The sequence below is a fragment of the Talpa europaea genome (assembly GCF_964194135.1).
Source record: "Talpa europaea genome assembly, chromosome: 3".
Classification (NCBI taxonomy): Eukaryota; Metazoa; Chordata; class Mammalia; order Eulipotyphla; family Talpidae; genus Talpa; species Talpa europaea.
Genome location: NC_140069.1, coordinates 13,979,354 through 13,992,911, shown reverse-complemented (window position 1 = coordinate 13,992,911; position 13,558 = coordinate 13,979,354). Strand labels below are relative to the sequence as shown.

The 13,558-nt window shown below is 37.2% G+C and overlaps 1 protein-coding gene across 1 annotated transcript in view; it reads left to right on the top strand.

Moving 5' to 3' along the window:
• Positions 1–216: 216 nt before the first annotated feature.
• MTBP (MDM2 binding protein) overlaps positions 217–13,558 on the top strand; it is a gene marked incomplete at its 3' end in the record, with an annotated part of 70,800 nt that continues 57,458 nt past the window's right edge. The window contains exons 1-5 of the mRNA XM_084230006.1: positions 217–442; positions 1,427–1,507; positions 6,024–6,097; positions 6,184–6,332; positions 8,536–8,594. Coding sequence (XP_084086132.1) covers positions 325–442; positions 1,427–1,507; positions 6,024–6,097; positions 6,184–6,332; positions 8,536–8,594 — 481 coding nt within the window. The 5' untranslated portion in view covers positions 217–324. The remainder of the gene's footprint in view (positions 443–1,426; positions 1,508–6,023; positions 6,098–6,183; positions 6,333–8,535; positions 8,595–13,558) is intronic.

Here is a 13,558-nt window from a genome sequence, read left to right as displayed (position 1 = left end):
CCGCAGCAGCACCGGCCCGGCGGGGAACACAGATGCCCGAGCATCACAGTTCCTAGGCCGGCCGACGTTCACCCGTTCCCCGCTCTTCCCGAAGCCCCTCTAATCTTGCCATGGCAGCCATTCGTCACGCAAGGAGGCATTAATGCAGTTACTGAGATAACAACTCCCAAATATAACCCGCTTGCTAGAAAAGTTCTGGAAGGCGGACGGCGGACTCACAATTTCCAGCCGACCTAAGTGGAAGGACACCGGAAGTGCGGCCGCAGCGCGCGGCAGTTTGGATGCAGGAACCGGGACCTCACGCCCGGGGTCAGCTCCGAGGCCATGGACCGGTACCTGCTCCTGGTCATCTGGGGGGAAGGGAGAGTCCCGGCCTCCGCGGATGGGGAGGCGGAGCCTGGATCCGGGGTGTCGGCTGTTGAGGGCACCGAGAAGCCGCCGGGTAAGCGCTGCGCTGAGAAAGAGCGGGAACAGCTTGCGGGAGCAGAAGAAATTCGCATTTTTGATTAAGTTCTCCTGGGGAGATGCTGGCATCGAATTTGTCCCGGGAGTCCCTGGCTCTATCTGGGATTGACCTAATAAGGACTGAAAAATAGTATCTTCGTGGAAAAATCGGGACGAAAGTTGGGGTGTCAGATTGCAGCACTCAGCAGTTTTTTACTTTTTATAGAAAGTTTGTTTTATGTGTCTTATCAAGAAAGTCAAAAGCATAGCTTTATTTCATTTCTTGATTAACATGAAAGATAGTTAATTCATTTTTTTCTTTTCTTTTTTAATTAACTGTGTGCCTTTTAGTTTTTTATTTTATTATATATATATATTTACATCATTTTTCATTTGTTCAGTAGTTTTTGACACCGTCAACAATGAAGTTCACCCTGCTTTGGTCGTGGACTTTGTGCTCTTTGGAAATATGTGTATTCAGTAGGAATTTCAGCTTCCTGTGGTCCAAATGCTGGCAATACAGAAAGGACCCAGAAGGAAATAGCCCCTAACTCCTAGGAGTTTACATCTCAGCGGGAGGAATTAGCTCACACATAAACTAAATTTAAAAACAAATGATGCATTGAAAGTAATTTTAATCATTTGAGATTGCACGACTCTCAGGTGCTCTTGTCTTAGACTCTGTATGCATTTTATTAATTTTGGTGGAGAGGGCATTTCGAAGAGGAAGTGTGTGTGTATATATAGAGTATTGTGAGACTGCCTTCTCGCCTGAGTATTACACTTTGGGGGGAATTTTGGATTTGTATTATCTGGTCAGCGTGGGGACCTTTTCTGTTTTCTCTGCTTTAGATTTATGATATCAGAGCTTTTATTTTATATACAACATATTGTTCCTGTGCGTCTCTGATGGTGAAATTGGAATAAGTTTAGATTATGGGACTCTTGAGCCTGTTAAATTAGTCTGTCTCTCCTATTTCAGACTTAACAGCAGCAAGTGTTTATCACCTCCTGAAAAGAAGCATTAATGCTTCAAGTAATCCAGAAGATAGTACTTTCCCTGGTAAGTATAACAAGCTTTTCCTTTCTCTGACACAGCATTTGTATTGAAAAGAAAATTAGTTAATTTGGTCACTTAAGAGTAAAAGAAATGCTTGTTGATGGTGTATAAGTCACTGGGATAAGGGGAAAACTAAGAAAATACAAACTGAAAAAAGAAGCTTTCCCTCTTTTCCTGATGCTTAAATGTCATGAAGTTGTTATGAACATTATTCTAGGCTCTCGCTTGAGTTTTGCTCACCTTATGAAATTTTCTTGCCCATCTTTAGGTACTTGTAAAATAGGGTAATGTGTCATTATGAGAAGGATTGTGATTTTGTCCTGAGTAAAATATCTTCTTAATACTCTTATACTCACTTCATTACCATTCCCCGCCCCCTCCCTTCTCTTTTATGGATTTTTTTTTTTAAAGATTTATTTATTTATTTATACAAGCACTGGGTACAGTCAGAAGCACAGGAGGGTGAGAGAATTCACCAGAGCCAGAGTGGGGAACTAAACAGGCAGACCACCGACGAAATACACTGCTGAGGGGAGCAGTGGGCAAGGCAGGAGAGGTCTGCGCACCATGTGGGACCCTCGCTGGTGGGGATCGAACCAGCGCTGCTGAGGCTGCGGGCAGCTTCGCAGCCCAGCGCTCAACCACTGCGCCACTGGGGAGGCCCTTACTGATTTTCTTAAAGATACTTTTAATTGGTAGACTCAGTGGTCTTTTTTCCATTCTTACCTGCTTTAACTTTTTGAAAGTATTCAACTTTTATATCCACCCTTTCGTTAAAAAAAAAAAGGCAAGCAAAACAAACCCTTTTCTCCTTTGATTTCTCTTGACAAAATATAAATCCATCTACTTTTCTAGTAATCGTTTCTCTTTTCTTTCATTTTGGCCTCTATCTGAGACTGTCTTTCAAAGGCTCAGATAAAGAAGATGCTAACACAGATTGACACCTGAAAGCTGAAGGAACATTCTGGTCACACCTGGGAGAGTGTATTCCTATTGATAACTGTATGGTTCTCACAGCTGTGTAATTTGTCTCTTTTTCCTTTTGTTAGAGAACCTCTTGCCTCTCAGATTTCAATCTTTGGTTCTAATATGTGCGTGCTATGTAGCCTGCTTGCTAAGTCGTAATGGCACTCATTTAATTTTTAAGTTGGTGTAATTTAAGTCAGTGTTACTGTTACTGCAAGAAAGATTTTCTTTCATCTGGGCATCAAATATATAAGTGCTATTGGCAGTATTGTAAAATTCTTACGATAATTGTCCTTTTGGGTGGGGTGATGTTTTTTGTACATGCCATCCTTGTTTAGATGGTAGTGTGGGACTATATAAACTGTGCAACTGAAGCCATATAAAACAATGCTAATGTAATGACCAGTGTGTGTTTCATGACCTTTAAAATTTTTGGTGAAAACATTAAAAACTCTTAGTATTAGATATGAAAAACATAGTAAAAAAAATATTTGTTTTTTGCACTGTCATTTAAAACATTCAAAACATTGAGAATTAAAGCATTTCATTTCTTTGTAAAATTCTTATCAAGAGTAGTTTAAATAGTGCTCACCACTTCTGCCATTACCATGTAACTTACTATGGAAGTTGAGCATTTTTCTGTGTTGTGAATTGTCACACTCATTGTCACACTCGAGGTTGTTTTAGCATCAAGTGTTTTGCACTTTTTAATTTTTAATTAATTAATTTTATTTATACAAGCACTGGGTACAGTCAGAAGCACAGAAGGTGAGAGAATTCACCAGAGCCAGAGTGGGGAACAGAACAGGCAGACTGACGAAATACACTGCTGAGGGGAGCAGTGGGCGGCAGGAGAGGTCTGGGCGGCAGGAGAGGTCTGCGCGGCAGGAGAGGTCTGCGCGGCAGGAGAGGTCTGCACGCCATGTGGGACCCTCGCCTGCGGCCAGGGATCGAACTGGTGCCGCAGAGGCCGTGGGCAGCTTCGCAACCCAGCACTCATCCACTGCGCCACCAGGGGAGGCCCAAGTGTTTTGCACTTTGAATGTTGTTTGTATTTCTGATCTTCTGTAATACAAAGGTTTTTGCTAACATCACTTTCTCTGGGATATCTTCATTCTTTTTGTCACAGTGTTGTTACCACAGCAACTACTTCTAGAATCCATTTACATTAGATTTAAATATCTTTTTCAGTGCTATCACTTTCTATTTTTTTGTTGCTCTGGTGCTTTTGTCTTTTTTTTTCTTTTTCCTTGTGTCAGTTTCCTCTTCCTAGTATCCATTTTTGTAAACTATCAGGAAGTAGATTTATCATGGAGGGGCAAAGAGGCAACTACAGTCACACCCTTTGCCACCTGGGTTTGAACTAAACTATCTGCACTGACCAGTCTGCAGAGACTGTGAAAGTAGTAACGTGATTGGTCATTGATCATGATGCACACTTCTTTCTTAGTGATTTGTAAACTGAGAAGCTAGCAGTGAGGTTTTATTTTATTCAGTTGCAGTCAATAAACCATGGTAGCTGGAATTTGAATCCTGTTGGGGAGGGGGGAGAGGAGGCTAGTATTACTTAAACCATGCCATCTCTAATCTGTGCATTAGAGAACTGTGCAGAGAGAGAACCACCTGTATTGAATTTGCTACCATGCTAAGATCATTGCTTTCAGTGATACAGCAAATCCAAGGAACTGCAAGTACAGTATGATTATAATTGAAAGAAGGCTGGAGAGGTGTGCTTGGTGAAGTAGAGGACTTTGTAAATGTAGCAAAGGAATGTAAAGATATGTGGGGCTGCTGCAGAAGACCAGCTGAGAAGTGAGAGACAGCAGGGTGAAGAAAAATGGATAGAGCCAAAGGAAATTATGGAGGTAGAATCCGCCTGACCTAATTTTGGATTGGTGTGATTTAGGAGAAGGATGAGAAAGGAATCAAGGATGGATAATAGCGTGATGGTGGCAATAAGTGAGAGAAGAGAATTAGATTTTGCGAAATAAGACATTCAGATTAAAACGTGGGATTAGTTGCCTGAAAGATATCCAGGTGACAGGTTGTGTAAAAGTTGGAAGCATGTATTTATAACTCAAAAGACAGAGTAAGGCTAGAGATACAGTTTATAAGAGTCATCAATATGTAGATGTCAGTTCAAGACATGAGAAAAAGTGGGATTGCTCTGCCTCATGAGCGGAACAGGAGATCTTGAACTGAATCCTAGTTTTTAAAGGAATGAGAAGGGGCAGCTGGAAAGATAGGTTCCATAGAAGCTACGTGTTTTAGGAGAAATTAGTCAAATGTGTCATTTTTGTTTCCTTCCTTCTATGAGAGGTCAAGAAGCAGCAAAACTAAAATCATCTGTGATACTCACTAACAGGTACATTATTGGTGACTTTGGTGTGTGTAGTTTCAGTTGCATGCTGGATATTAAAATCAGGATTGAAATGGAATTGGAGGGGAGTAGAAAAAGTGATGAGGAGATAAAGACAGTCAATGTAGAAAATTTATCCTTGAAGAAAAGCAAAGAAAGAAATCAAGTAATACCTGGAAAAGGAAGGTGAATGTAAAGGAGATACTTTTCCAAAAATAACTTAAGAAATACTTGTGCAAATTTAAATGCCAATGGGAAAGATAGTATAATCAGTGGCCTGTGCTCCCAGAGGTAGTCTAAGGGGTAACCTTGAAGTGGAGGGGCAGTGCCTCTTGCATGTTAACAGGAAGGAAAAAGGAAACACTAATAGGAATACAAGTAGGGTGATACGTTTGCTGAGAAGATGTTGTGGGAGATACTACCTGCTGATAACAGGAGGAGGTGAAGACTTCTGGCACTTGCTATCTTACCTGAATTCCATGATTTAAGCCTCGGTTACCATGTTTCTTTTCTTTTCTTCCTTTTTTGCCTGTTTCTATTACATAACTCTGAATTCTTCTTGACTCTTTTTTTGGCAGGTACCCAGGGGTGACCCTAAATTTCATATATAATGATGCCAGTCTCCAAGAACACCTTCTTTTCTTTAAGCTAACATTAATTACTCTTTAAATCTCTTCTCTCTAGCCAGGCTTAACCAAATCTTTATGGCCTTTGAAGAAGAAATTGTTTTCACTTAGATATCTTGCACACTGTTGGGTTTTTCCATAGTGATAGAGTAACCATTTGTCACATCTGTATTGTATATTTTAGTGCTGATGTGATGATTAAAATAATAATGGATTTTGAATTGTGATGAATCAAAGCAAATTCTTCATTGCTCATGAAGAATTTTGCTCCTTAGATAAATTGTTCTGTTTAAATTTTTAGCTGAGATTTTAAAGACCCACACTAAATATATATATATAAATAAATATACAAAAAAATTATACACACAATATGTATGATATGTCATATAACTAAATAGTACATGGCATAATATATAATATATAAAAGCATAATAGCTTATAATATAGTATGTATTTGTATAAAACTTGCAACTTTATAGGTCAATATTATGAAATTTTGTAAGTGTGTGTGCTATATACCTGCTTACTTGCTAAACCTTTCTTCTAATAATGTAATTTTGTTTTCAAGCTTGTTCGGTGGGTGGTATACCTGGTTCCAAGAAATGGTTCTTTGCAGTGCAGGCAATTTTTGGATTTTATCAGGTAATATAAATTGTTATTAGTGAATGTCTTTGTTGATATAAATAATTTCATGAACCCATACTTAATGCAATATTTTGCTATATTAGTTTTGTAGTTCTGACTGGGAAGAGATACATTTTGATACAGAAAAAGATGAAATTGAAGATCTTCTTCAAACAAATATTGAAGAATATTTGAGTACTGTTGAGTGTTTTGAAGAAGAGGACAATAGCAGGGAATCAGTATCCTTGACTGAGTATGTTTACATGTGTTTTATGTATCTTTAAACTACTTAACATGAGATAGTATTTTACCCATGAGAGTGAAAATTTGATATTTTAGTGGCTATGGTAATTTCAGTTAAGTAAACTTTTTATTTTAGAAGAAGACATTAGGTGATTAGGGCATTTATTCGTGCTATTTTGGTCTTTGTTTTTAATTGAAGTATAATTGACATACAGCATGATTTTTGGTTCAAGTATACAACATAATGAATTGACATTATCTACTTACTATCTTTTCTTAGACCCTTTAAAATTTGGACTATGATAATAGTTCTCATGCTATCCATTGTGCATCTCCTTATTTATTTTGTAACTGAAAGTTTGTATCTCTTCTTTATAATTTTTTTTAAAGATTTATTTATTCATACAATAACTGGGGTGCAGGTTAGAGATGCGAGGGTTGAGAGGATTCACCAGACACAGAGTGGGGAGCAGAACATGCAGCTCTACTGAAATACACTGCTGAGGGGAGCAAAGGGCAAGACAGGAGAGCTCTGCTGCGCCATGTGGGTCAGTTCCCTGACCTGGGATCCAACTTATATGGCAGTGGCTGGTAATAGCTTGATAGTACTGAGACTTTAACCCTCTGCACCACCAGGGAGGCCCAATTTTGTATCTCTTGATCACAGTAAGAATTAGGATTCAAACCAAGATAATTTTACTTTGCTATTTGAGTCAGAAACGTGATTTCTTCAATTTTTGTATATCTTTAGCATTTCAGACCCCTTTAAAATCTATAGAGTTTCTGAGGGACATATAGATTTAGGTTTTTTTTGGATTATTGTACTATATATGTTAATCCAGGTGATGTAAATTGTGAATTTTTTTTTCTTTATGAAATATCCTGACTTACAGTTAATAACTTTCATTTTAATCTTCCTTAATATTTCATTGTAAAAGATACTTTTATGTTAGTGTCCACATATTTTAATATTTCTATAAATTGCTGTAAACTTGAAAAATTTTCCTTTTTCTATTTTCAAATCTGTTTGTTTTGACTAATGGAGGGAGACATTGTAGACCTGAGGGATGCGCATTTAACCAGGGGATAGTAGAGGTAGTCTATAATTTTATGCTGTTTTGCCTGTCATGTCACATCTCTGGTCCTTTATTTTGTCATCCTTAAAATGTCAAGATCCTTACAGGAGATTTTTTTCAGGAGCTTTTCAGTCTTAGAGCAGAGTTATCATTCTATGTTTTTCTACTATTAAAAAATGATGAATGTAAAAGTAAATATTTCTAGTAAGTGATCTAATAATTATTTCCACAAGAGGGAGCTTGAAAACTATACCATAAGACACTTTAAGATTTTTAGACAGGGCCTCCCCGGTGGCGCAGCGGTTGAGCGCTGGGTTGCGAAGCTGCCTGAAGCCTCTGTGGCACCGGTTCGATCCCTGGCTGCTCCCCGGCCACCGGAGGAGGGTCCCACATGGCGCGCAGACCTCTCCTGCCGCCCGCTGCTCCCCTCAGCAGTGTGCTTCGGTCCTTCTGCCTGCTCTGCTCCCCGCTCTGGCTCTGGTGAATTCTCTCACCCTCCCGCGCTTCTGACTACCCAGTGCTTGTATAAATAAATAAATAAATAAATAAATAAAATAAATAAATATTAATAAAAAAAAAAGATTTTTAGACATTCGAAGGTTTATAATAAGGGATTTAAATAGCTTTATGCAATAATAAATTATTTTGAGAAAATTTCATTATTTGGGTAAAACAAGTAGATTCTGAAGAATTAGAGTAGGACATAATATTTTCTAATCAGGGCTGTTGTATGCCATTCAGAGAAAATCACTATCTTTATTGAATACTTAGCAGTACCCGACTTTTAAATTTTAGTCTATTTGTAAGATTTATATTTAATATACTAAATGGAATATAGTGAGTGTCTTTTCTTTTTTGTTACTGTTGTTTGCTTTTGCGTGTAGCCAAAAAATTGGACTGAAGGTTTCATTCCTGCCTTTCACTCCTACTTGTTAAGTGATTTTAAACAAATTATTTAGTAGGAGTGATGGTGATAATATTGTAGTGATTCATGGGATTGTTATGAAGATTAAATGAAATACTATGTCTAATACATAACAGGGTCTGACATATAGATCCATTTAATTAGTGTTACCGATTATGATTATATGTAATGTGTATGTGTGGCTTTCTTCTCTAACTTACTTTTTATTTTAGGCTATATGAAGAATCTGCAGAAAATTTGCATCAGTTATCAGACAAACTTCCTGCTCCTGGTAATATTTTATGACAGCTTTCAGCAATTTGTACCTTATATTTTCTCTAAATTTAATCTTTATGCTTGAGTTCTCATTTCTAATTTTCAACTTAAGAATGAAACATAAATTCTTAATAGAAATTGATACAAAACATTTTCTTTTTTTTAAAGATTTTTTTCTCTCTCTCTTTTTTTTTTTTTATTTTTATATTCCCCATACAATTGCAACCCCTTATTTTGACCCCAATCCCTCCCCTCCCCGCCCCCCACCCCCCATATAGTGTCTCTGGTTCATAGTTTTTTGTTGATTTTGATTTTTACTTTCTTATAGTTATTCTTTTTCCTGGTCCCTTATTTAAGTTTTCTAGATTCCTGCTATGAGTGAGACCATCTGGTATTTTTCTTTTTCTTTCTGGCATATTTTGCTGAGCATCCCTTCCAGCACCATTCATGTTGCTGCAAATTGCATGTGTTTATCTTTTTTGAATGCTGAGTAATATTCCGTGGTGTATATGTACCACATCTTCTGGATCCAGTCATCTATTTTTGGGCATTTGGGCTGTTTCCAAAGCTTAGCTATTGAAAACAGTGCTGCTATAAACATTGGGGTGCAGGTGCCCTTTGGAATTGATGTTTCTGTGTCCTTTGGGTAAATACCTAGGTGTGGAATTGCTGGATCATATGAAAGCTCTGTTTAGTAGGTCCAGAAATCTCCACACAGCTCTCCATAGTGGTTGGACCAGTTTGCACTCCCACCAGCAGTGCAGGAGAGTTCCTTTTTCTCTACAACCTCGGCAACATTTGATGTTGCTAGTTTTTTTAATATGTGCCATTCTCACTGGTGTCAGATGGTATCTCATGGTAGTTTTGATTTGCATTTCCCTGATTACAAGTGATGTTGAACATTTTTCATATGCCTGTTGGCCATTTGCATTTCCTCTTCAGAGAAGTTTCTTTTTAGCTCTTCTGCCCGTTTTTTGACTGGATTATTTTCTTTGTTTTTGTTGAGTCTCATCAGCTCTTTGTAGATTTTTGTGATCAGTCCTTTATCATTAGTGTTGTGTGCAAAAATGTTCTCCCAGTCGGTGGGGTTTCTCTTTGTTTTGGTTATTGTCTCTTTTGCTGTGCAGAAGCTCTTTAATTTGATGTAGTCCCAGCTGTTTATCTTTGCCTTCAGTATCACTGCTTTGGGTGATGTGTCTGTAAAGATGTCTTTGATGTGCATATCACGTAGTGTTTCGCCTATATTTCCTTCTATGTATTTTATGGTTTCAGGTCTTATGTCTAGTTCTTTAATCCATTTTGAGTTGATTTTTGTGTATGGTGTGAGGTAGTGGTCAAGCTTCATTCTTTTGTGTGTAGCGACCCAGTTTTCCCAGCACCATTTATTGAACAAACTTTCTTTGCTCCAATGCATAGTCTTTGCACCTTTGTCAAAGATTAGTTGACCATAAATCTGTGGGTTTATTTCTGGATTTTCTATTCGATTCCATTGGTCTGTGTGTCCGTTCTTGTTCCAATACCATGCAGTTTTGATGATTATGGCTTTGTAGTATAGTTTGAAGTCTGGGCGTGTAATGCCTCCATTCCCTTCTTTTTTTTTTCAGGAGAGCTTTGGCTATACGGGATTTTTGGTGATTCCATATGAATTTCATCAATACTTATTCTATTTCTTTGAAGAATGACATTGAGATTTTTATTGGAATGGCATTGAATCTGTATATTGCTTTTGGTAGGATGGCCATTTTAATAATGTTTATTCTTCCAATCCATGAGCAGGGGATGTCTTTCCATTTCTTTGTGTCTTCTTCTATTTCTTTTAACAGTGTTTTATAGTTTTCTTTGTATAGGTCCTTTACCTCTTTTGTTAGATTTATTCCCAAGTATTTGATTTTTTTTGTTTCGATAATAAAAGGGATTTTTTTTTTATCTTCTTCAGATTTATTGTTTGTGTATGGGAAGGCTACTGACTTTTGCATGTTGATTTTGTATCCGGCCACATTACTGAATTGATTGATGAGTTGAATTAGTTTTTCTGTGGAGATTTTGGGGTTCTCTATGTATATTATCGTATCATCTGCAAATAGTGATAGTTTGACCTCTTCTTTTCCTATTTGGATTCCTTGGATGTCTTTCTCTTGTCTTATTGCTCTGGCTAGGACTTCCAGTATTATATTGAAAAACAGTGGTGAAAGTGGACATCCTTGTCTTGTTCCAGATCTTAATGGAATTGCTTTCAGCTTTTCACCATTGAGAATGATACTGGCTGTTGGCTTGTCATAGATGGCCTTTATGATGTTGAGGTGTGTTCCTTGTATCCCAAGAATTTCAAGGGCTTTTATCATGAATGGGTGTTGCACTTTGTCGAAAGCTTTCTCAGCATCTATTGATATTATCATATGGTTTTTATATTTCTTTTTGTTGATGTGTTGGATAACGATTGATTTTCGGATGTTAAACCATCCTTGTGTCCCTGGAATGATTCCTACTTGGTCGTGGTGAATTATCTTATGGATACATTGTTGGATTCTGATAGCTAAAATTTTATTGAGGATTTTTGCATCAGTGTTCATTAGGGAGATTGGCCTGTAGTATTCTTTTTTTGTGTTGTCCTTGTTCGGTTTTGGTATTAGTGTAATGTTGGCTTCATAGAACGTGTTTGGTATTATCCCTTCTTTCTCAATTTTTTTGGAAGAGTTTGTGAAAGATAGGCACTAATTCGTCTCTGAATGTTTGGTAGAATTCATTTGTAAATCCATCAGGTCCTGGGCTTTTGTTTTTGGGGAGGTTTTTGATTACCATTTCAATTTCGCTGCCTGTAATTGGTCTGTTTAGGTATTCTATTTCTTCTTTATCTAGCTTTGGGTGATTGTAGAGTTGTAGGAATTTGTCCATCTCCTCTAGATTGTTGAACTTGTTTCCATATAACTGTTCATAGTAGTTACTGATTATTCTTTTGATTTCTGCTGTGTCCGTTGTGATTTCTCCTCTTTCATATGATCCTGTTTATTTGTGTTTTCTCCCTTTTTTCCTTTGTGAACCTGGCTAGGGGTTTGTCTATTTTATTGATTTTTTCAAAGAACCAGCTCTTGGTTTCATTGATCTTTTGGATTGTTTTTTTAGTTTCAATTTCATTTATTTCTGCTTTGGTTTTTATTATTTCTTTTCTTCTACTGGTTTTGGTTTTTTTTTTTTTTTTTTTTTTGTTCTTTTTCTAGATCTTTGAGCTTCGAGATTAGGTTGTTTCTTTGAGTTCTTTCTTGTTTCTTGATGTGAGCCTCTATTGCTATATATTTTCCTCTTATTACTGCTTTTGCTGCATCCCATACATTTAGGAAATTGGTGTCCTCCTTCTCATTCAATTCAAAGAATTTTTTAATTTCTTCTTTGATCTCCTCATTAGTCCAGTGGTCTTCCATAAGTGTGGTTTTCAATCTCCATGAGGTAAGAGAGTTCCTTGCCTTCTTTTTGTGGTTTATTTCTAGTTTGATGCCTTCATGGTCAGAAAAGATGGTTGGTATGATTTCAATCTTGGTGTATCTGTTGATGTTTGTCTTGTGTCCCAGTATGTGATCAATCCTGGAGAATGATCTGTGTGCGCTTGAGAAAAATGTGTATTCAGATTTTTTTTGGGTTTAGTGTTCTGTAGATGTCTGTTAAGCCCAAGCGCTCTAGATCCTTATTTAGAGCTTTATTGTCTTTACTTATTTTTTGTCTCGTTGATCTATCCATTGTTGATAGTGGTGTGTTTAAGTCTCCCACTACGTATGTGTTTTCTCTGATGTCTGTTTTCAGAGATGGCAATAGTTATCTGATATATTTTGGTGCTCCTTCGTTTGGTGAATATATGTTAATGAGTGTTATTTCTTCTTGAAGTATTGTCCCCTTGATCGTAGTGTAGTGACCGTTGGGGTCTCTTTTTATCTTTTTGAGTTTGAAATCTGTTTTATCTGATATAAGTATAGCTGTTCCTGCTTTCTTTTTGGTCCGTTTGTTTGTAGAATTGTTTTCCATCCTTAACTTTGAGTCTGTTTTTATCTTTTGTAACTAAATGTGTTTCCTAGAGACAGCAAAAGGTTGGATTTTGTTTCTTAATCCAGCCTGCGACTTTGTCTTTTTATTGAAGAGTTTAGTCCATTTACATTTAGAGTTAATATTGGTATGTTAACATCTGTATTTGCCATTGTGTTTGTCTTTCCTTTGATTTTATTTATTTATTCTTTTAATAACTTTTTTTTTTTTTTGACCTTCTTTCGTTGTTATTCGTCCCTCTGAGGTTCTGGCTTTAGGACTCCTTATAGTATTTTTTGGAGTGGGGGTTTAGTCATAATGAAATTCCAGAGTTCTGTTTGTCTGGGAAGGTCCTTATTCTTTCTTCATAGAGGAAGGAGAGCTTTGCAGGATAGAGTATTCTTGGCTGGCATCTGTTTTCTTGTAATCTGTTGACTATGTCCCTCCACTCTCTCCTTGCCCGTAGTGTTTCTTTGGAGAAGTCAGATGTCAGCCTGATTGGTTTTCCTTTGAATGTTATCTGTTTCTTCCCTCTTGTCAGCTTCATTATTTTTCCTTTGTCCTGGATTCTTGGGAGCTTTACTATTATGTGTCTTGCCTTATTTTTCCTTTCATTGTGGAAGTTTGGTGTTCTTCTTGCTTTTTGTATATCAATTTTCAGCTCCTTCTTCACGTTTGGGAAGTTCTCTTCAATTATCTCCTTGAATATTTTCTCTGTTCCTACATGTCTCTCTTCTCCTTCTGGGATTCCTATAATTCTTATATTTCCTTTCCTCATGGAGTCAGATAGTTCCTGAAGCCTTTCTTCAGTCTTTTTCCTTCGTACTTCTCTTTCCTTTTCTGTTTTGGTTCTTTTTATTTCTGTCTTCAAGAGTACTTATTTGTTCTTCCATTTCATCTATTCTGCTTTCATTGCTTTTCCCAGAGTTCTTTAGCACCTCCATTAATTTTTTGATCTCCTGCATTTCTTTT